The sequence below is a fragment of the Ictidomys tridecemlineatus genome, chromosome 6, assembly GCF_052094955.1.
Source record: "Ictidomys tridecemlineatus isolate mIctTri1 chromosome 6, mIctTri1.hap1, whole genome shotgun sequence".
NCBI lineage: Eukaryota > Metazoa > Chordata > Mammalia > Rodentia > Sciuridae > Ictidomys > Ictidomys tridecemlineatus.
In genome coordinates this window covers 120323719-120345422 of record NC_135482.1, presented here as the reverse complement: position 1 = coordinate 120345422, position 21704 = coordinate 120323719, and the positions used below count along the sequence as shown (strand labels likewise).

Below are 21704 nucleotides of genomic sequence, written 5' to 3'. Positions count from 1 at the left end.
GTTTTAGTCGGAGAGCTGCAGCTACCTGCTGGATTTCACTGTCCAGTGGTGACCTTAGAATTGGTTAGAATTAGTTTTATTGTATTATTATTAGAAATAAAAAAGCAGAGCCTCATACATGAATTCATTTGGCATTTGTTATATATGTACATTGACAAAATAGAAAACAGGGTCTAGGTCACTCTTTTCTCTCTTGTGTGCATGTTCCTAGATCCTTCTTTTATATCTCACCATCAGCTAAATCATATTTAAAAGCAAACTGTTCACCACACCTCCAGTGAATTCCTTACCTAACTCTGTACTTATTATCTCTGCTAAGTGAACCCTTATTTTCCTCATCTAACTTTAGGTTTTGTGACATCCTTGACAAGGTTTTTGCCTTATTTAGTCTACATCCGTCCTCAAATCCTGGTGACCCATTTGGTACCAAATTGCCATATTTTTCTACAAAGTCTCCTGTAAATCTTAGTTTCACCTTCACAACCAGTCTAGAACTCAGTGGCCTCATATCAGGACAGTGTCCTACCTAGACCCTTTTCACCCACCCACTCAATCCCAAACACTATGCCACTACAACTTCTATCATCCCATACCCAGCATCTGCACACACATCTGCTCAAACACTTCCAATGGCAAGATAGTGCCACAAATGAGCCTTGAGGTATGATCATATCTAGGGGACAAGATGACAAAGTAGAACTAAAGGATCCACCAAAAAAGTGGGCAGCGAACCAGGAGAGTAGAAAGGAGAGGGAAGTTATGGGATAGGGGTGGGCACAGAAAAAGAGATATGATAAGAGTTTGATCCTTTTCAACTTTGTCTAAAGTCCTCAAGCAAGTCAATGTTGGCATGCCACGGAACACTAGAGGGAACTGACAATGAGGATTGAGTCCACCCACTGAGGAGCATAAGAACAGATCAATCAGAAACCCATATCTAAATAAGCAAAAAAACTGACCTAGGTACATGGAAAGTCAAGACTACATTGAAGGATAAAAATCATCAGGAGCAGGTACTTTATTATTTGTATTTTGTAATAAGCAAATCCAATGCTAGAAACGTCATTCAGTATTGTTCAAGTACTTCTTGTCTATCTGCTCAACTCCTTTTGCCTCTTTCAAATCCTGAAAATGATGCTCTTTTTTCACACAAAAAGGTGAAGACCCTTATTAGACTAACTGAATAAGTGAATTTTCAGTAAAAATGTATTCAATTCCCTCTTTAAGAAAACTGTAGACTTTTCACCAATCTTAAAGGATACATATCACAATATGAAATATTCCTTTTGTCCAAAGTTTTGCTCTACCAAGTTATTTGTTAGCACTTCAAAAGTTTTAATGTAAGGTCTCTCTTCCAAATTAGAAGTTGTAATAGTAAGTTATGTGTGAAGATCCTTTTCAGTCCTAGATGCCTATAATTCAGAAATGGAGGAAAACTTTCACAGTATCTACAGTGAAGACATTCAATAATCTTCCAGTTAAACTTAAAACATAAATAGAAAGTGTGAGTAATGATTAAGTCACTTCCATCATGATGTCTCTAAATTGAAAAGAAAAAAAAACTACTCAGGTTATAACGTCCATTAAAAAATTATTAGTTTGGGGGCTGGGGCTCAGCTGTAGCACACTTGCTGTAGCACACTGGCATGTTATGAGGCGCTGGGTTGGTTTCTCAGCAATACATATAAAAAAAAATAAAATAAAATAAAGGTCTAACAACAACTAAAAATATATTTTTAAAAAAATTATATTAATTTCAGTTAAGTGAAGACTCAGACAAAAAAAAAATGGGTGGTGGGGGCAATACAAATGTTGAAATTTACAAAGCACTTTTAAATTTGATGGTCTTCTCTGACACTAAGTAAAGCCCTTCGCTCCGTATCAGTGAGGTGACGTGCTACATCCTAACCCAGTGCCGGCCCTGATTTCAGGGACTGCAGTCGCCCCTCGCGCTGCGCTCGTGCCGGCCGCCTACCTCCCTGTCGCCGCGCCACAGCCGCTGCTCCGACACCGGGAAGCCAGTCTCCGCGAAGATGCGCGCCTTGAGGTCGCGCGCGGTCCAGGAGGCCGGCACCGCCACTGTCCTGCAGCCCACGCAGCCAGGGAGGACGGTCACGCGGACCCACCTGCAAGAGAGGCAAAGGACTCTCAGGGGGACCCCGTGGGGAGGACCGGCCCCGCCCGAGTCCACAGAGCGTGCGGGTCTCGGGCACCGAACCCCCACGCGGCCCTCGGCCCGGCCCAGGCTGGTTACCTGTCCCCCATGGCGGGCGATCCTGGCCGCGGGGCCCGTGTCCGCCCCCAGCACCAGCGCCGGGTCACCGCCGCCAACCCCGCAACACCGAGAGGCCCAGAGCGGGCCCCGAGGGCGGGATCCTCATGGCGCAGGGGGCGCCGCCGCGGGGAGACTCAGCCGCAGCCGGGGGAGCTGGGGCCCTAGCGAGATGGAAAGGCAAGAGGAAGCCCGCGGCGGAGGAGGAGCAGAGCTAGGCGGCGGCGGCGCGCTCCAGAACGGCCCGGGCCCTTGCAGGCGCCGCCCGCGGGCACGCGCTTGGTCGCCCGGACCGTTAACTAAGGAGATGCCCCGCCCCGTCCTGGAAGCCCCGCCCAACCGGGCGCGACCCTGAGCGGAGGAGCCGCCTGTTCCCGCCCTCCAAGCCCGGCTTAGTCCAACCAGAACCACTAGCTGAGGAGCCTCCCGCCCCCTCCTCCAGGCTTCGTACCTCCTCAGCAAATCACGCCCCACTGCACGCAACCTGTAACTGAGGATCTCGCCCAGCCCCAGACTCCAAGCAACATTTAACCCAACCCCATCTGAAGATTCCCCCGGCCCCGCCCCAGCCCCGCCCCAGCCCCGCCCCAGCCCCGCCCCAGCCCCGGCCCCGCCCCGGCCTCGCCCCGCCCCGGCCCCGCCCCGCCCCGCCCCGCCTAGCCCAGACGTCTCACTGCAGCCCTAACCTCTACTCAGGGCAACGGTATTTGCGGAATGTACTTCTAGGGAAGAGATACGTTCCCCCTGATAGTTGAGCAGTGTCTTAAAATGCAGAACTAGACGTTTGTAGACTTAAGTCATCTTCTTCAACTCTAATACTCCGATGGAAGCATTTCTAAAGAAGATTAACTGTAGCCTCAGGCATGAAAGGGAAATGCTGTGGTTGCAAAATACGAATGTCTTATGTGTATTTATTTTATGGTAGCTTTTTTTTAAATTTTTACTTTTTTAGTTGTCCATGGATCTTTGTTTTATTTATTTATATGCGATGCCGAGAATCGAACCCAGTGCCTCACACATACTAGGCAAGAGCTCTGCCACCGAGCCACAACCCCAGCTCCTCATGTTTGCTTTTAAGGCACAGAAGTAAAATCAGTCATTCAGTTTGCCCAAGGAAAGACAGCCAGCAGCAAAGTAATATATCCTATGATATGTTAAAAAATATATCCTATGATATGTTAAAAACTTAGATAACTTATTTTGGTGGTGTTATCTTACATCGTTGGTAGTCTGAGTCTCCCCATAGCTCCTGCAAGCTCCTTGAGAGCAGGACCCAGTTAATAGAATCGCCCTTAGTTATAATTAAAGTTGCCTGGTAATTGGCAAGTGTAGGGGGCTTGATAAGGATTCAGTGAATACAGGCCCCTCCTTTGGCTTATTTCTTATACGTATGGATAACATCTATTAAGACAATTCAAAAGCTACATCATGAATAAGTAAACTTGTATGTTTAAACACCCTGAATAGAATAGAATTTTAGAGGGGATCCAAAAAAAGTGGTATAAGTTGAATTACCACTTCTCTCCTTCTCCCAAAATAACATAATTATGCAAAACTCATCATTAGCAATAACTACATAGTATATCCTTACAGCTCTCCATTCCTATCTCTTAATGTAGTTAAAAGGGAAAGTGATATAAGTGATGCTGGTCTTTTCCTACTTGGCAGACAGTAAGGGTGTTCAGTCAATTAGAGGAGAATATGGTAATTCCATGTAAAGATCAGGCCAAAAAATTCTCATGGACAATTACCTACTTCTTTAATCAGATGAGTATCTGCAAATAAATATATTAGAATATCAACAAGTGGAAAAATGTGAGCTCTTGTCTATCAAATAACATTTCCATCTCTAATATCTCTCCCAAGTAACATGTCCATCTCTATCTATCTCTATTATCTCTCTCTGGTCCAAGCACCATTTTCAGTCTCCTATACCTGGAAACTCAGCCCCTGCTACACTGTCACAGCACTCACAGAATCCAGGACAAATCCTTTGATTACAATATTTTAGGGTTTGTTAGATAAGAAAAAGAAATTCTGATGTGCTATTGCACAATAATTATTAAAAACCAATGGTAGTTATTAAAAACCAATAAATATATGTTTAAAGAATAAAAAAATAAATCCAAAGTCTCTAATTTCATGCTTTCATTATAGGGTGACTATAGATAATGATAATGGACTATATATTTCAAAAAGCTAGAGTAAAGGATGTTGAAAGCTTTCATCATAAAGAAATGATAAATGTTTACAGAGATAAATGTTTGACCTGATTTCAACATTATGCAATACATACATGAATCAAAATACCACATGGTTCCCCATAAATATGTTTTAAAAAAAAAAGACTTCAGAGTAAAACTTTCATTCTACCAGCTTTCCTTATGCTCTGTCTTTGGAAGCCAAACAGGATGTAATGACAATGGAACCTAGGGGTGGGGCTGAAGACTGGAGAGACAAAGGAATGACCTCAACCAAGAGTTCACAAGAAGTGAAGGAGATTCAACTAGGCGAAGAGGCTAGTCAGAAGACGCTTTGAACACCTGGAGCTCAAAGTGTCCTTGGGATACATTTTGAAGGGTTAGTTAGATTTTGGAAACACTTATTCAATCATTAAGATAATATGTATTGCATTGCTATAGGACTCTCAATGGACAGGTCTCAATGGTGGGGATACAGTGAACAAAACAAAGTCTCCAAGTAGTTTAATGGGTAGAGAGTTTCAGTTTTACAAGATGAAAAAAGAATATGGAAATGGATGGTGTTACACAACATTGTGAATGTATTTAATATCACAGAGTTGCACATTTTAAATGGCTCAGATGGTTAATCTAGGATTATGTGCATGTTACCATAATAAAAAAATATTTTTAAAGTAGTCCAGAAAAACAAAAGGAGTTGATGAGAAGAGCTGCCAAGGTTTGGTGCAGGTGGCAGCTAGAGGACAGGCTGTAGGCTAATTATGATACAGGTCACATCACCAACCAGACATTTAATACCATACCCAGGCTGGCAGGTGACAATAAGCTGCCAAAGATGTCAAGGCCAGGAAGAGAACAAAGATGAACTTGAACAACTAGTACCTGAATGAGGCAAAAGTGATAAAATATGAGCACTAATATCATAACTGATATTAGTGAAGGAGAGACCTCAAGTTCTGTAAGGTTTTGTGTTCCTGTGTAGAAGGAAGATTTCTAAAGTATGTTATCTAAATAAATGACAGGATTAGTTCATTAAAAGCCATCAATGAATACATATGAGTTGAAAGAAAGAAAAAAATCAATCAGAATCTAACTTCCAACTTAGTGAGAATCTTAAGGAGTAGAGGGTTGAAATGATTTTCCCAAAGTTAAAGTCACATAGATGAGAAATGGTAGAGCCATACCTGGAACATAGGTCTGCTTCCAAACAGCAGGCTCTTTCCCAGATGGAATGGGCTAAACTGGTGGTAGTTATTAAAAACCAATAAATATATGTTTAAAGAATAAAAATTAAATCCAAAGTCTCTAACTTCATGCTTTCATTCTGAGAAAGAAAAACAAAAATAAATAGATGAATAATGTATGAATTCCTCCTATGATATCAGATAAAAACTATTTCTAGAAGGAGGGGGTGTGCAGAGCAAGATAGAAAAGCAAAGAAGACAGAATATTATAGAATACTTTTCTGAGAATGGACTTTAATTAGAGGCCTGAATAAAATGAGATTGCACAAAGAAAGTGAGAAGAAAGCAAACTCAGAGCAACCAATGTAGTTCACACTCTGATCATCTTTGACCTGAATGGGTAGCATCATATCCCTACCCTGTCAGAGACCTCTAGTTACTTCCTCTCCAATTCATTCCCAACCTATGATAACAACAGATTCAGAATTGATATCTATTTTTTGTAATTTATGGCTTCCTATAGCTATAAAGAGGTCTTTGAGAAGAGGTGCTTGCTTAGGAAATATTAAGAAGGGTGGAAAGAAGGATGAAAGGAAAGAAGTGGAAGGAGAAAGGGAGGGAGTAAGAGAAGGATGAGGGCAGAAAGAAGGGAGAAGAGACAGAAAAGAGCATCTGGAAAACATAAAAAGGCAGAAATAAATAAGTTCATATATTATTTGTAGTTCTACCACTACGTACATTTCTGTACATTGCCATTACTGTAAGGATTTTTAAATATGTTTGCAGTTTTATCATAAGTACATAGCATCTTCCAACATTTTATCATTGTATAAACCTCATTTCTAATTTCTGCATAATATTCCACTGAGAAGAAATGTCTTGGTCTACCTAAAGTGTTCACTTTATTATTTCAAAATTGAACACTTCAATAAATATTTTGGTTCATTGCTTTTACCACTGTCTCCGATGAGAAGGAAATTTGCAAAACTAACATGTTCTAAGAAATGTTTACTTAAGTCTTTTAACTCATTCTTCAGAAACAGATTCTCAAGTGCAACAGTATGACATCAAAACATTAGGCCATTCCTTAAGAGAGAGTCCATACCAATAAGCCATGGAAAGGCACCATACCACTTGGTAAGCCTTTTTAAAAATATATATATATATTTTTTAGTTGAAGATGGACACAATACCTTTATTTTATTTATTTATTTTTATGTGTTGCTGAGGATTGAACCCAGTGCCTCACATGTGCTAGGCAAATGCTCTACCACTGAGCTATAACCCCAGATCCGAGTAAGCCCATTTCAATTGTGGAGAGAAGCAAATACAACTGATTTACTGCACAAACTGGACTCCACAGGATTGAAGCAGAAAACAAAATTAGTCCTTCTCATGATATCCACATTTTAAGTTGTTTTTCTCTCTCCTCATCTCTGGATGAAATATCTGTCAGGAATCCAAGTTCCCATCATTCTCTAATGATGAACTTCTTCTAATCCCTAAAATGAACTTATTTTAGTAATTATTTTAGTAACTGAAAAACCTATCTTGAGTAATAATTTTGGTCCAATATAAAAATTATTAAATAGCTACCAGGATCCCTTTACCCTGATATTCTCCCTTTACCCTCCCTCCATTCTCTGTCACACAAATTGGTGTGCCCTGCAGTTTTAAAGAATAGTGTGTGTGTGAGAGTGAACTCTCCAGTAACAGGGCTTGGTAATTTTATGTGTCTCATAGCATGTCTTTTATCACAGGGAATCAATCAGTCATCCAATCAACAATCATGAATGTTCACTAGTTACCCGAAGACAAAAGTAGAGCTGATTATTATTCCTTTGTTTAATGAGTCAGCATTTTACAAAGATTCCTCAGGCAGAAATATTGAGGCTAACTTGGAAGAAGAAAAGATATAAAATAGGAATAAAACCAAGAAAAAGATGTTTCCATGAGATTTAGAGAAAAGCTTTAAGAAGGAATGGGCAGTGACAAATATCACATACACATAGGAATTGACAACTAGAAGGCTCTCATTGGCTTAGTTCTGTGCTCTAGAACTTTCAAGAATCTTCCAATGACTAGTATCAGGTTCTAGTTATTCTGCATGGCATGAAAGGTCCATTGCAACTTAACCCCTATCAATCCTGTGGGATTCTTGTAGGTCATCCACATAATACACTCTGTTTCCATAACCAGCTGATAACCATACACAACATTGATGGAGTCTTACTATGTGTCAGGCACCTATCAAAACCCTTCTGTGATTTAGCTCACTCTCTCTTCCCAACAATCCCAAGAAGTGTATGCAACCTCAATTTTCAGATAAGAAAAATGAGACTAAACATCCTACCTATATTCTCAAAGATAAAACATGGGAAATACAGGATTTGAGCCCAGGTAACCCAATCCCAGTGTCAAATTATGAAATAGTAAATGTTAATCTGTAAGTACTGTCTGTCTAGCCCCATGCTGTACATGGGTTGTCTCCACCTACCTACCATCTTCTTCCCATCGCTGTTCATCTGATAAATCCCTAAGTCCTCAAGCAAGAACCACCACTCCCACAGCTTGCCTATATGCCTCCATGATTTTTCTATAAAATTTGTCTTTACATTGGTATTATAGCAAATATCACAGTTTTATTAATTATAATTAATTTTTATTTTTTGCAATAAAAATTCCTTTACATCCCTTTTTGTATCTTAAAGGCTTAGCACAAAGAAATAGGTAACAAATTTACCTAAAACATGAGACTTTGAATGAATGATTTCATATGGGTGAATACTAACTTTAATCTTGACATTAGTCAACAAGGTTCTATTTTGATTTGGGTTCTATTAGACATTCTTTTGGCTGCAAGTAACTGATTGCCTGACTAGCAATAGCTAAGCTGATAAGGGTTTGGGTTTTTTTTTTTTCCTCATGTGTCAAGAAGTCTGTAGGAAGGACATACCTCAACAATATCAGGACCAGAGTCCTAGTGACCTTTTGTGTCTTTCTCTCTTTGTCCTAAAAGGCTAACTAGCTCTACTGTATTCACATTGAATGAACAATTCAGTAGGAAGAAGGAGAAGAGGGAGAATGTCAGACTATTTTATCAGAGAAACAAGAAGTTTCCCATGAGACTTCTATTTCTCTTGTATTGGCCAGAACTTTATCACATGGCCACCTCTAGCTGCAAGGAAAACAGAGAATATGAATTCTTACCTTTCTAAGCCTCTACAATGGAAGGTTTCAGCAAGAGAGTAGAGATTCATGAGTAACTATTGGATCATCCAACAATGTCATCTACGTCATCGCCCTAATTTACTCAGCAAAATTATTTTAAAGTGTCCACAGAAATATTAGAAAGCAACACCTATTAAGTTTTAAAAGCTTGCTAGTAACATAATCAAAAGATATTTTTAAAAGGCTATTAGTGAAGGATATCTCTTGCAAGTAATTTTTCTCTGCCTTGGGATGGGAATTTGGGCAGACCCCATGTCTTTTCTGTTCATTCTCATTTAATGACAGTCTTGAGGTCACTTTAAATTTAAGAAAAAAAAATCATATTAATTTTATGATTGGAACAAGTATAGCCAGTCACAAAATAAAATTTCTACCTTCAATCTCCATTCAAAGATTGTATCTGTCCTTGTTCCTGCCCATAGTTCCTCTTCCAGGAAGGAGTTATGAGAGTTTCTGCTCTTTTGCTGTTCCCCCAAATAGTTACCAGCTATTTGATCCCACCCTGGTCAAAGCTAGAAATATGGGAAGAACCATCTTACCACTCAGGACCTCTGTGGACCCTGCTAAGTACATTTTTTATATCTGATGTTCACTGGTGTCTCCTTACACACCTTCAGGCATTCCATATCACCTCCCACTTCTTGTTGCTGGAGTCCCTCTTCCCCATAAGAAGACCCTATAGAAGAAACTCCAAACCTACCCATCTCTGATGCACTGCCACTTGGCTCAGGTGTGGTCTGTGGAAAATACCCTTACCTGACAAAGGTCTCTCATATCCCTTACCTGACAAGCTCAGGCAGTACAAGCCAAGGATAGTCCAGCCACCCCTCCCTGCCTCCTGGGGGTGTTTTAGCTTCAGCAGGAGTCAGACCTGGGCCCCTGGGAGTCTGTGGTTCACCAGGTCTGGTGAAGGAGGTCATTCCCCTCTACTCTTGTCTATAGCAACATCTGTGACCAAAAGAAAAGAAAATCTCTACAAAATTTCTCTCCCTGTCTTACTTCTGCCTCAAATGTTCCCGTGTCATCTCTGCTCTTAGGGGTTTTATAAATAGTGTCCATGAGGAGGGATTTGTCAATTCCCCCCCCACAAATTGGTATACAGTATCTACTGTCAAAACTAAAGTAAGACACATTTTTGTTTAGAACATATTTTATCTCAGATATACATGAGCCCCTAGTACTTTGTTCCTTCAAAATTTTTAAATTGTGGTAAAATACATAGAACTTCAAATTTACCATCTTCACCATTTTGATATATAGTTCTGTGGCAATAAATAAATTCAAAATTTACAGCAATTACCATCGTCCATCTTCATAAATCTTTCCATCTTGTAAAAACTGAAACTCTCTACACATTATATAATAACCTGCCATTTCCCCTCCCCCAACCTCTGGCAACTACACTCTACATTCTTTCTCTCTGATTTTGATGACTCTATGTACCTCATGTAAGTGGAATCATACACTATTTGATTTTTTGTGGCTGCCTTAATTCACTTAACATAAGGCACTCATTTTGTAGCATACTGCAAAAATTTTCTTTTGTCTGTGTGTGTGTGTGTGTGTGTGTGAGTGTGTGTGTGTGTGTGTGTGGTATTGGGATTGAACCCAGAGCCTTGCACATTCTAGACAAGCACTCTCCCACTGAGCTAAATCTCCAGTTCCCCAAATTTCATTTCTTTTGAAAAATATTCCATGGTAGGATGTATTCTGCTTATCCATTCATTGAAATTTTTGTATGTTTGTTAGTTAAGGGTTCAATTTCATTCTTTTGCACCATTTGCCCGGCACTCTTTGTTGAAAAGATTGCCCTATGTCCATTAAATGGTATTAGCACCCCTGTCCAAAATCATTTGACCATGTATTTAAGAATTTACCTCCTGGCTCTTTTTTTCTATTCTACTGTCCTGACTTTATGTTAGCTGAACACTGTACTGATTACCAAAACTTTATAGTAAGTTTCCAAATTTGGAATATGAGTTCTCCAACTTCGTTCTTCTTATTCACTTTGGATATTTGAAGTCCCTCAAGATTCCATGGGAATTTTAGGATGAATTTATCTATTTGTATAAAAAGTATCATTGGTATTTTGACAGGGATTGCATTGAATCTTTAGATCACTTTGGAGAACAGTGACATTTTAATAATATCAAATCTTCCAAGCCATGACCATGGGATGTGTTTCCATTGATGTATGTCTTTTTAAGTTTCTTTCGGGAATCAAGGTTTTGTAGTTTCATTGTATAAGTCCATCAGCAATTATTTTTTATATTAAATACACATTTTCCAACTCGAATTGTGTTCTCATAGAACCCAAGAGAGAAAAGCATACAAATAATATATCAATCAATAACCATATGTGCAACCATATGTACTTCACCAATTTATAGTTCAAACCCCAACCACACACCAGAATCTGGCAGTTAAAAAAACACCCCCCAGCTTCTTTAAGACTCCCACTTTCATATGCATAGAGATATGAAATACGAAGTAGAGGTAAATCCTATGAAGAAATATAATGGGCAGAGGACTAGAAAATTATGTGGGTCAGTGTGCTACAATATAAAGTGCCAACTGAGAAGGGGACCAAACATGTGGGGGGAAAAAAAACACAAAGGAAACAGTAGGATGCTCTTGGGGATCTAGGAGGCATGATCTTCATCCCAATGTCAAGTGCAAGGATCTTTGATTTCTTCTCCATAAAAGGGAAATTAAGCTATTCTAGGTCATTCTCCTTATTGCCACAATTTCCACATAAAGTACTTAAAATTGAGATGACACTCACATCAGAATCCTACCTGCTACAAAATTTCTACATGGAATATCAAATTTTCCACCCACTGCAAATTTTGACATGAAAGATCTCTTCTAAAATCAAAGAACCTATTAACGGAGGCATTCTTCAAACTGATGGATATTTTTGTACAATACTGGCTTTTGTGTTTTAAGTTCACTGGGTACTACGTCTTTAAGGGGGAAGCACTTCATTTGTATTTATAGTCTTACAAGACAGCTGGTGTGTATGAGGTATGCGTGTGCTTGGGCATATAGAAAACACTTGTCCCTTTCTTTTAACACACTAGGAGTGTTCATGACTCTGAGCCATAATGAACTGCTACCACCGATGGAAACTGACCACAGGACTTCCCACCATGTGTGCACAGAGGCTACATCTGTGAAAGCCTGAAATTCCTCGTACAGTCTTGGCAGAGGGAAAAGGCAGCAGGTAGCACCCCAGATCCAAGACAGCAGGACTGAATATGATACCACATGGTGCCATTATAATACTTTTTACCTCATCTAGCACAAAACCGAGCATCTGTATGCTGACCTCTTGGACCTTCTTCCCTTCCTTATCCTTGAGTTTCTAACCTCAGTGTTGTTAGACCCCCCCGCCATGCAGCCTCTCATCAGATACACTTGAACTTGAAAGAACAGAGAAGTGCATTCTCCCACATGGATTTCATTGGCTCTCCATCAGGCTCTCTTGAGGCTTCCTGGGGGCATTCCCACACCTGCCCTCTGTCTCCCCAAAGCCCTCGATTTGCCATCTGCTCCCCCCAGAGGCGCCACCAGCATCGCCTTCCCCTTCCCCTCGGGCCTCTCTGGGAGTGAATATTCAGGTACAAATTCCATTGGGACAAACAATTTTGAGTTCAGAACATGATTGCATGTGAAATGAGTTGGAGACCCAATCTCTGAGAAGCAGGACGGAGACTTGCAGGTGGCAGTCGGAGTCTAGTAGAAAGTGTACAGAGAACTAGAGCAAAATCAATGTGAAGAGTGAACTCAGGAAGAAAAGTCATGAACCAGTGGCTTCTCTGTGTCCCCTAGAGTGAAAGTCAGTGAACTTAGCCTAACAAACCCAGAGTGACCAATCCCTGCTCTGTCATGGCCTCATCTGCCCTGGGCTCCCTGCTCCTCCAGCCTCCCTGACATCATCTTCCCCATCTCTATCACAGCCACAGTTGGCACCTTCAGTGTTGGAGCATCAAAGCTTGCTCCCTGCCTGAGAGTCTTTGCACTTGCTGATTTTCCCCTGCTTGGCCTGATCCTCCAGAGGGCATTTCTCACCCTCTCATCTCCTTTACATCTGTGCTGAGGTGCCATTATTTCCAGGAGGCCTTCTTGGCTGGCCTATAAAAATGGCAACGCCCCCCCCCATGCTGTGCACCTCTTTCCATCCCCCTTAAATTATTGTATTGGCTCCATCACATTTTTCTACAGATCTATATTCAATTATCTATCTGGACCATGTCCATCGACAACTATGCTTGTGCCCCGAGAGAGCAAAGGGAACATGTTTAAGTCACTGCTTTCTTCCCAGCACTTACAATCAGGTTTTTAACAGGACACAATAATCTCAGTCTACTCAGGCTGCAATGACAAAACAGCATAGTCAGGGTGACTTCAATTACATTGACTTCTCACAGTCCTGGAGGCTGGAAGCCCAAGATCAAGAAAGAGGAGAGGTGGGTTTCATTGGAAGGCTTTATGCTCACAAAGCCTCTTGGGTGTGTGACTGTGAGCAGAGAGAAGAAGCAAGCTCTCTGTTGTCTCCTCTTACAGGGCACTAATCCCATCTTTGGGGCCCCACCCTCATGACCTCATCTTACCCTAATTACCTCCCAAACACCTCATCTCCTAATAACATGACATTGGAGGTTAGGGCTTCAAACATGCATTTTAAGGGGAAACAGTCAGTCAGTCCACAGCACCACAGGTATTTAATAAATATTGCTGAATAACTGAATGCTCGTTACTGGTGCATCCTGAACTCCCAGACCTGATACCCAGGGTATTTGTGCCTCTGTGTCACCTCCTCCCCTCGCCCTAGTGTTGGTTTCCTTGGTGGAAAAACTATAAGCTCATTGTATAATTGTATGCAGCCGTGAGTCATGCTATAAGAACGACCTTCAGAAACATGCCAGTCACTAACGACCACACACTGTATGATTCCGTTGAGATGAAATGTCCAGAATTGAGAAATGGAAAGCAGATTGGTGGTTCCCAGAGACTGTGGGGAGTAGGAATGAGGCATAATTACTAATGGGCATGGGGTTTCCTTAGGGAATGAAGAAAATGTTCTCGAGTTAGTGGCGACAGTTGTACAATCTTGTGAATAAAAAAACCCACCGAATCGTACTCTTTAAACAGCACATTTTATGATATGTAAAATTATCCGATAATTTACATGGAACAAAAAAAGGAATAAGCATGGTAGCTGACATGAATACAAAGGTTTTTCTAAGACCACCATGTGTAAAATTCCTCTAGGCACAAAAACATTTGAATGTGGCCTTGCTAGGGAGCTCCAAGTTTGTTGAACTGTATTTGTACAGTGCTCTCAGCCCACTACCAGAATGGTGAGAAACAGCAGCTTTGCTCCCAAGACACGTTATGGTTTAGGTGTGGTGTCGCCCTGAACGTGCACTTGGGAAACAATGCAAGAAGGTTCAGAGGATAGATGATTGGGTTATAGCCTTAACCTAATCAGAGAATTAATCCCTGATAGGATTAACTGGAGTACAGGGTATAGCTAGAGGAGAAGGGATTGGGGGCATGGCTTTGGGGTATCTATCTGTATCTGGTAAGTGGAGTCTCTTTCTCTGCCTTCTGGTCACCATGATGGGAGCTGCTTCCCTCTGCCTCACCTCAAGCCCCAAGGAACGGAACTGGCCTTCTAGGGCTAAGACCTCTGAAACCAGAAGTTCATTTGAACCTCTTCTCATCTACAATTGTTCTGATCAGATCCTTTAGTCACAGCAGTGAAAAGGCTGAATAAAACAACACGCATCAGAACATCTGAGTTCTTTTCACTGTCATCTCTCATTCTCCACCCACCAGGGACGTCCCCTCTTCCCCTTCCTTACTGTGCTCCATCTAGTACCTCTAACTCACCCAGCTTGCTCAGGGGGTCTCTGTCTGCACACACTCCTCCATTCCTCAGCATCCAGCCCCCTTCAGATTCAACCCACGTGTCCTTTTGGGGACACCTGATGCCTCATGAGATGTCATCAAAGCCACCTCGTTTCTGCTACTTCATCTGTGTCTCCCACCCCTTCCCTACGCCACGAGCTTGTCCAAGGGAGGGCACCTGGATCACCAGCTCCTCTGTCCAAACCTGACACACAGCAATCCCTTCCAGGGAAGACCAACTCCTCCCCCAGAGAGGCTGTGGACCCCGATGGAGTTCCTGCAACAGGCCACAGTCATCCTCCAGACAAGTGAGAAAACTTCCCTTCTCTCTAGGCACTAACTGTATACACTTGGTGAACTTCTATTTTTCATTTCATTAAACATGCTCTGGGAAAATAATGTCATGTTTCTGAGTTAGTATTTCTGCCTCTTCTACTTGCAGAGAGAGCATGATGAATTCTCTAGAGTGCTGTGAAAGTTATAAAATAGGAGTATGCAGACTTTACATGAGGTTCTGGTACTGATTTTTTATTGGTCTGTAGGTTTTTTTGTTTGTCTGTTAATTTTGGTATTGGGCATTGGACCCAGGAGTGCTTCAGCACTGAGCCACATCTCCAGCCGTTTTTGTTTTTTATTTTGAGACAGAGTCTCACACTAAGTTGTTGAAGGCCTTGCTAAATTGCTGAGGCCAGCCTCAAAGTTGCAATTCTTCTGTCTCAGTCTCGCAAGACTCTAGGATTATACGCATGCGCCACCATGCCTGGCCCTTCTGTTGTTCATTGTTTTTTTTTTTTTTTTTTTTGCTATAATTTTCAACTCATCTTCATCGTACAAATTGATGGATTCATTGTGATATTTTCCTGCAGGCATACACTGCCCTAATCCCGTCCCTCCACTCTTCTTCTACCGTTTTTTTTCCTCCCTCTATATATCCCTCCCCACCTAACCCCTTTATCGTGTCTAAAAGTCCCTCTTCTACCCTCAGGATATTTGTCTTTCTGTGTCTGTCTCATTTTACTTAACATCATGTCCTTCAGTTCCATCCATTTCCCACTGTTCAATTTCATGACAGCTGGTTGTTTGGTTACCAAAAATCCTAGGTTATTTGAAGGCAGCTTTGCTAAAACAAAATTAACCCGTAAAGGTCTCAAAGGTAGTCAAGCTTACATACTTCAACTGAGTGACCCAAGGGGACTTTGCATGAGAAAGGAAAAACATATGTCAAGCCCTCAGATATTGTGAAGTGACACCTCCTGAGTCGTATTGGCCATTTCAGGGACTATTAAAGCCAGGTGTGTGAATTCCTTTTACATTGATTAAAATATTTTATTAAACATCCTCTTTTGCAACATTTATAGAAAATCTGGGAATACAGTGAGTTGGCTACAGCAGTAGTACATAAAAATAAACGTATTGGATGCTAACAGTGTGTCATAATAGGATCTCAGCCCAAGTTACAATGGTAGGAAACTTATGACATAAACACCTGAAATATTCCATTATAAAACTGATGAAGTCAAACACACAAAAAAAGGAAATAACATGAGCATAGAAGGCCACAGTGAACTTTTTCCTTTTTTCTCTGTCTCCAGGTATTGCTATTCCAATCAGTCGATTGTCTTTCTGCTTCGTCCTTTATTTTCCTGAGTCATTGTTCTTTATTTTCTCCTCTTCTCTCTCCTCTACTTCTGGCCTCACACCTACAGCTGAAAATCAAGTCACCCCTCTCAACTCACTTTTCACCAGTACAATTAGACGGGTAACAGCTTCCTTCCAGGTTACTGTGAAGTGGAATAAGGCTGTCCCTGACCTAAGTGGTGCTCATTTATTCATATAATTAAAAAATGAGGTACCTTTTGGTGTTGTGAAAAAGAAACATAGTTTTTTGCCTCAGGAATCACACCACTTCAGGGTAATGGTAATCAGGAAGGGATTACAAGATAGCAGACTCCATACTCTATTCTCCTCACTCTTGGCCTCTTCCTTTCCCTCTCTGTTGCTTTGTCACCTGCACAGTCAATGCCAATGTGAGGAAAAAAAATGAAAAGTAGGCAAAGGATATCCTAAACACCTTAAACTCTATGTTAGTTTTCCCTCACTGTAACAAAATACCTGAGATAATCAACTTAAAATAAAAAGGTTTATTTTGGCTCAGAGTTTAAGAGGTCTCAGTTGGTAGCTGATTAGTCCTGTTGTTTGGGATCTATGGGGAGTCAGCACATGTCAGAGCAAAATTGCTTTCCTTGTGGCCAGAAGCAAAAGAGAAAAGCCAGGGGCTGGGTCCCACAACCCTATTCAAGCATGTCCTCAGTAACCTAAAGACCTTCCACGAGGCTCCGCCTCCTAAAAGTTCTCAGTAGTGTCACCCCGTTGAACAAGTCTACAACACATATACCTTGAGGGGACAATTAAGATAATTTTACCTTCCTCTCCTGATGTTTCCTACTCTTTCCTCCACACCCTCCTCAATTCTGTCATTCAGGAAATATTAGCAGTGTACTTTCTACCTGTTGGCATTCTGCCGGGAACTGAGAAATCAAATGTAACATCTCTTCCTATATGGAACTCAAAGAAAGGGATGATACGCAAATTTAATAAACATAATTTTGATATAAAAGGGAAAGTGTTGAAGTAAAGAACTTATTCAAGTCAATAGTTAATGCTAAATGACTAGAGGCTGTCTTTTGTTAACAGGGTTTTCAGATCTACCGCCATGGCTAATTCCCCAGTCAGGATAATGATTGCCTTCTGAGGTTGATTTTATACCTGGGATAAATTTTTTTGAATCTTTATTCCCAAGAATACTACACAGCTAATCACCCAGGAAGATCTATCAGGTATGGCATTGATTCTATAATACTTCCCATCTAGACCATGCTTTGGTAAAGTTTCACTTCGTATGGCTTGCTTACAAGAATGTCTCTTTCTTTCCATTTCCTTAGATCTTTAGAAAAGATGAGGCAGACTCAGTACCTGTCAACAGTACTTATTCTTAATGGCTTTGGTGGTGTCCTTTGATCATTGCTTGCTTCTTCACAAAGAAAAGCAATAGCCAATGCTACTCTCAAATGTATTTATGTTGTAACAGATGATTTTAATTTCTATTGCTATGTGGAATATGGGGTTCATATTTTGAAAAGGTTAGCCCTCAACTACCTCTGAAATCATATCGTGAGTATAATTGTTTATTTAAAGCAATAATTAAGAGGGTGAGAAACTCAAAAACATACCTAACATTAGCAATAATATAATAATAACTGCCATTAATTAACGACTTAGTTGACACCAAATGCTTATTTACTTTTAAGTGTTCTACAAACGCTATCTTATTTAATCTGCACTACAATTCTATGGAGCATTTTTATGCCCATTTTATAGATGGTGGAGGAGAAATTCAGAAAGTTCATAACTGCTCAAAACCTCACACAGGATAAGATCTCACCCTGTCCTGGGGGGCGGGCCCAAAGTCTGGGTTTTTCATCACAGTACATGTCCCCATATGGGTTTGTCAATGACATCACTAAAGAAGTATACCCTGAAGAAAAGATGAGTTGTTATGGTTTGAATGTTCCCACCAAAACTCATGTTGATATTTAACTACCATTGTGAGGGTTGAGAGATGGGAATAGATAGGACCTGGTGGTTAGGTCATGATGACTCTGTCCTCAGGAATACGTCAATCCATTATGGACCAATGTATTCATGGGTTTATGGGGTATCTCTAAAATGGGTCTGCTATAAAAGTCAGTTTGGCCCTGTCTCTTATATAAACCCCTCTCTTTGTGATGCCTTACACTACTTTGGGATTCTGCAGGAAGACCCTCACCAGCTACGGTTCTTCCACTTTGGACCTCCCAGCCTTCAGAATAGTGAACTGAATAAATCTTCTATTCTTTTAAAATTAGCTGGTCTCATATACTTTGTCATAGCAATGGAAAAGAAACTAAGACATGAGTCCAGGGGAAGAGTATAATATTAAATGGGAGAATGACTTTCATGTATAAAAGCATCTGTGGCTCTAGATACATATAAATATTGGTTCACTCTAAAGAAAAACATTTCAACAACTAGAAAAATACTCATTTTTAATCAGTTGTCTCTAAATATGTACAAAATCCATATATCCACACTATCATGTCTAATTCTCAGATAACCCTGCAAGGAAGACATTGGATTCACATTTATATCTGCAAACATAATAAGAATTCAAGATCCAGAGAGGGTAAGTAATTTATCTAAGCTTTCCCTGTAAATGCAAATCAGTTTGGGAACCCCAGTCTTGCTCTATTTCTCCTGTGCTGCCCTGCTCCCTACTTTGAGGTAAGGGCATTGAACCAACGCTCTGCTTGAGATTCTGAAGATCATGGTCAGCATTCTTTAGGGACAACAGGGTACTAAAATATCTCCTAAGGGCTAATCGAAATCTTACAATCTCAAGAACATGGCAATTTTAGAGACTGCTTGGATGCAGGTAGCACAAAGCCCTCACACATACATGCTGGAAAACAATTCTACAGATTGACTATCCCTTATTCAAAGTGTTTGAGCTCAGAAGACTTTGGGATCTAGGATTTTTCAAATTTTGAAATATCTGGATATACATAATGAGATATTTTGGGAATGGGACCTAAGTCTAAACATGACATTAATTTATGTTTCAGACGCACCTGATAAATATAGGTCACAGATAATTTTATATTATATTTTTGGTGCACCTTCCTTTGACTGTTGCCTCATGTGAATGAGGCTGGGGATGGAATTTTTCCACTTGTGCTGTCATTGTCAAGAGAATTCAAATTTTGGAGCATTTCAATTTCATAGTTTTGGAGTTGAAGATCTTCCACCTATACCAAATATATAGAATACATAAATATGAACTGCAGAATAGAGGTATAAGCATTCAGCAAAAATCTTACAACTATCTGCTGATCCAAAAATAACCCTACAGTTGTCTACTCTATTCAGTTAGTTATAGCAACTGAGTTCCTTTTCTTAAAATATATTTCCTTAATTCCAAAATAATACATCAGATGGAATCCTTAGACTACATCTTTATTAACCCCCACTGGCCAGAAGAAATTGAGAAACATGAGTTTATTTGTGAAAAATAAATGGGAATCTTACTTAGGGTTTTTTTCACATTTATTTTTAATATTTCTGGCTTACTTTCACATAGCTGTCTGTTTATTTCTGCAGTGCTAGGGATCAGACCTAGGGCCTCACATTATGCTAAATTAGCACTCTACCATTGAGCTGCATCCCCCATCCCTCACTCAGGTTTCGAAAAATTAAAGAACAGGTTTTTCATCTCCCTTCTAGGATTTTGAATTCAGAGTGGTATTGTCAATGAACATTTCAAAGGGTCATTATTATTTCTGTAGACTCAATGCTACAATAATTCAAAAGATGAATTCTGGAAACCATTCCCACAAACTAACATATCTATGAAATCTATAGACTTAGAAAGAGTGTTTTTCTCTGTATTTTATTAAAAGAGAAGCATGCCACAGCCTTCCTCATGTAGAAGAGATTATAAATGGCGACACACATTTTCTGTCTTGTAGAACAATTGTAGTGGTTGGCAGGCACCCACAACTGGAGGGGACACAAAGAGAGCGCCCGTTAGAAATAGGTCAAGGGAGTTTTATAAAGGAAAATTGGGAATGGATCCACAGAAAAACAAAATGAGTGGATTTTACATAATTACTACAATCAAATAGAAACTTCATCTGTTAAAATCCTACGTGTTGTTCATTTCCCAAACAATTTTAGATTTTCTCTTGGAAGAATTTCACTGGATACACTAGTTATAAAATTGAAAAAGATGTATATTTACTTATTGATTATTTTTAAAAATGAAAGATTTGAAACACTAAGGACAGAATTTTTAAATCGGTAAAGCAAATAATAATATTAAAAAAAAAACATTTAGAGTAAGAGAATACAGCTTAGAAAATACTTTTAAATTCTAGGACATTTTGGAGATTAGGTCGCTCTGGTTCCCCCAAACTTTTTTTTTTTTTTTTTTGGTTTTGTGTATGGCTGACATTGAATGGCTGTTTTATGAAGGCACCATTTGTCTGCATAGGGTGATGGTTTGGTTCAGGCAATGCAGCTTAGGAGAAGCATTTCTGGAGTTTACCCAGAGGACAGCACAGTTCAGAGAATGCTATTCCTGAGCATGAACTTGCAACTTAATTTGTCATTTAAGTTTGAAATCCACTTAAAGTGACTTTTAAACTGTGAAAACAAGGTCTACAAAATCTAACCTTTTTGTAGTATGAGACAATTCATATGAAAGATTATCAACTGGAAACTGCCACTCTATTTACTAGACCTTAAGGTAAAAACAAGCCACCAAAGACTAAGCATGGTTTGGACAAGGGTTTACAACCTCATCTACAGAGAATCCACTTTATGAATCAAAGCAGTGGGCTAAGGAGCAGCCGTAAACTAACCCTTATCAGCCTCACTATATGATTAAATTAGGAAACATTAGTGGTATTTACTCTTAACTTACAGTAACAATGCCCTGTTCCAAAACAGGAAGTGACGGCTATTAACAATCTCTTGTTATAACATGATCCAAAAGAATATAACAGTGGCCTTGATCAATGGGCAGAAAGAAACGATTAGCTGCCTCTACACTTAACATGATCTCTACAAAGCACATGCTCTTTCGCCACACACTATCCTCTCTTAGTTTACAAAGATGTGATTCTGGAACTGAACTGAAGGTCTGAGCTAAGCCTTCCCTACTTAAAATAAAGTTTGGTGTAGGTGCACAGAGGTATTCAGTACATTATTCTCTTGGAATGGCACATGTGCTTCTATTCTTCTCCATGCAGATAAAAGAACAAATAAATTAGTGTCTGAAATCTGTTCTTTTATGACTCT

The 21704-nt window shown here is 40.1% G+C and overlaps 1 protein-coding gene across 6 annotated transcripts in view; it reads right to left on the bottom strand.

The window, feature by feature from the left end:
- Positions 1-21704, bottom strand: part of Sacs (sacsin molecular chaperone) — a 148138-nt gene that overhangs the window by 101316 nt on the left and 25118 nt on the right. For 5 of the 6 annotated variants that reach the window (XM_078015692.1, XM_040281323.2, XM_021734738.3 and 2 more), the window contains exon 3: positions 1976-2126. In XM_078015692.1, coding sequence (XP_077871818.1) covers positions 1976-2126 — 151 coding nt within the window. Of the gene's footprint in view, positions 1-1975; positions 2127-2254; positions 2573-21704 lie in introns of those variants that run through there. The other variant, XM_078015690.1, reaches the window with a different exon arrangement.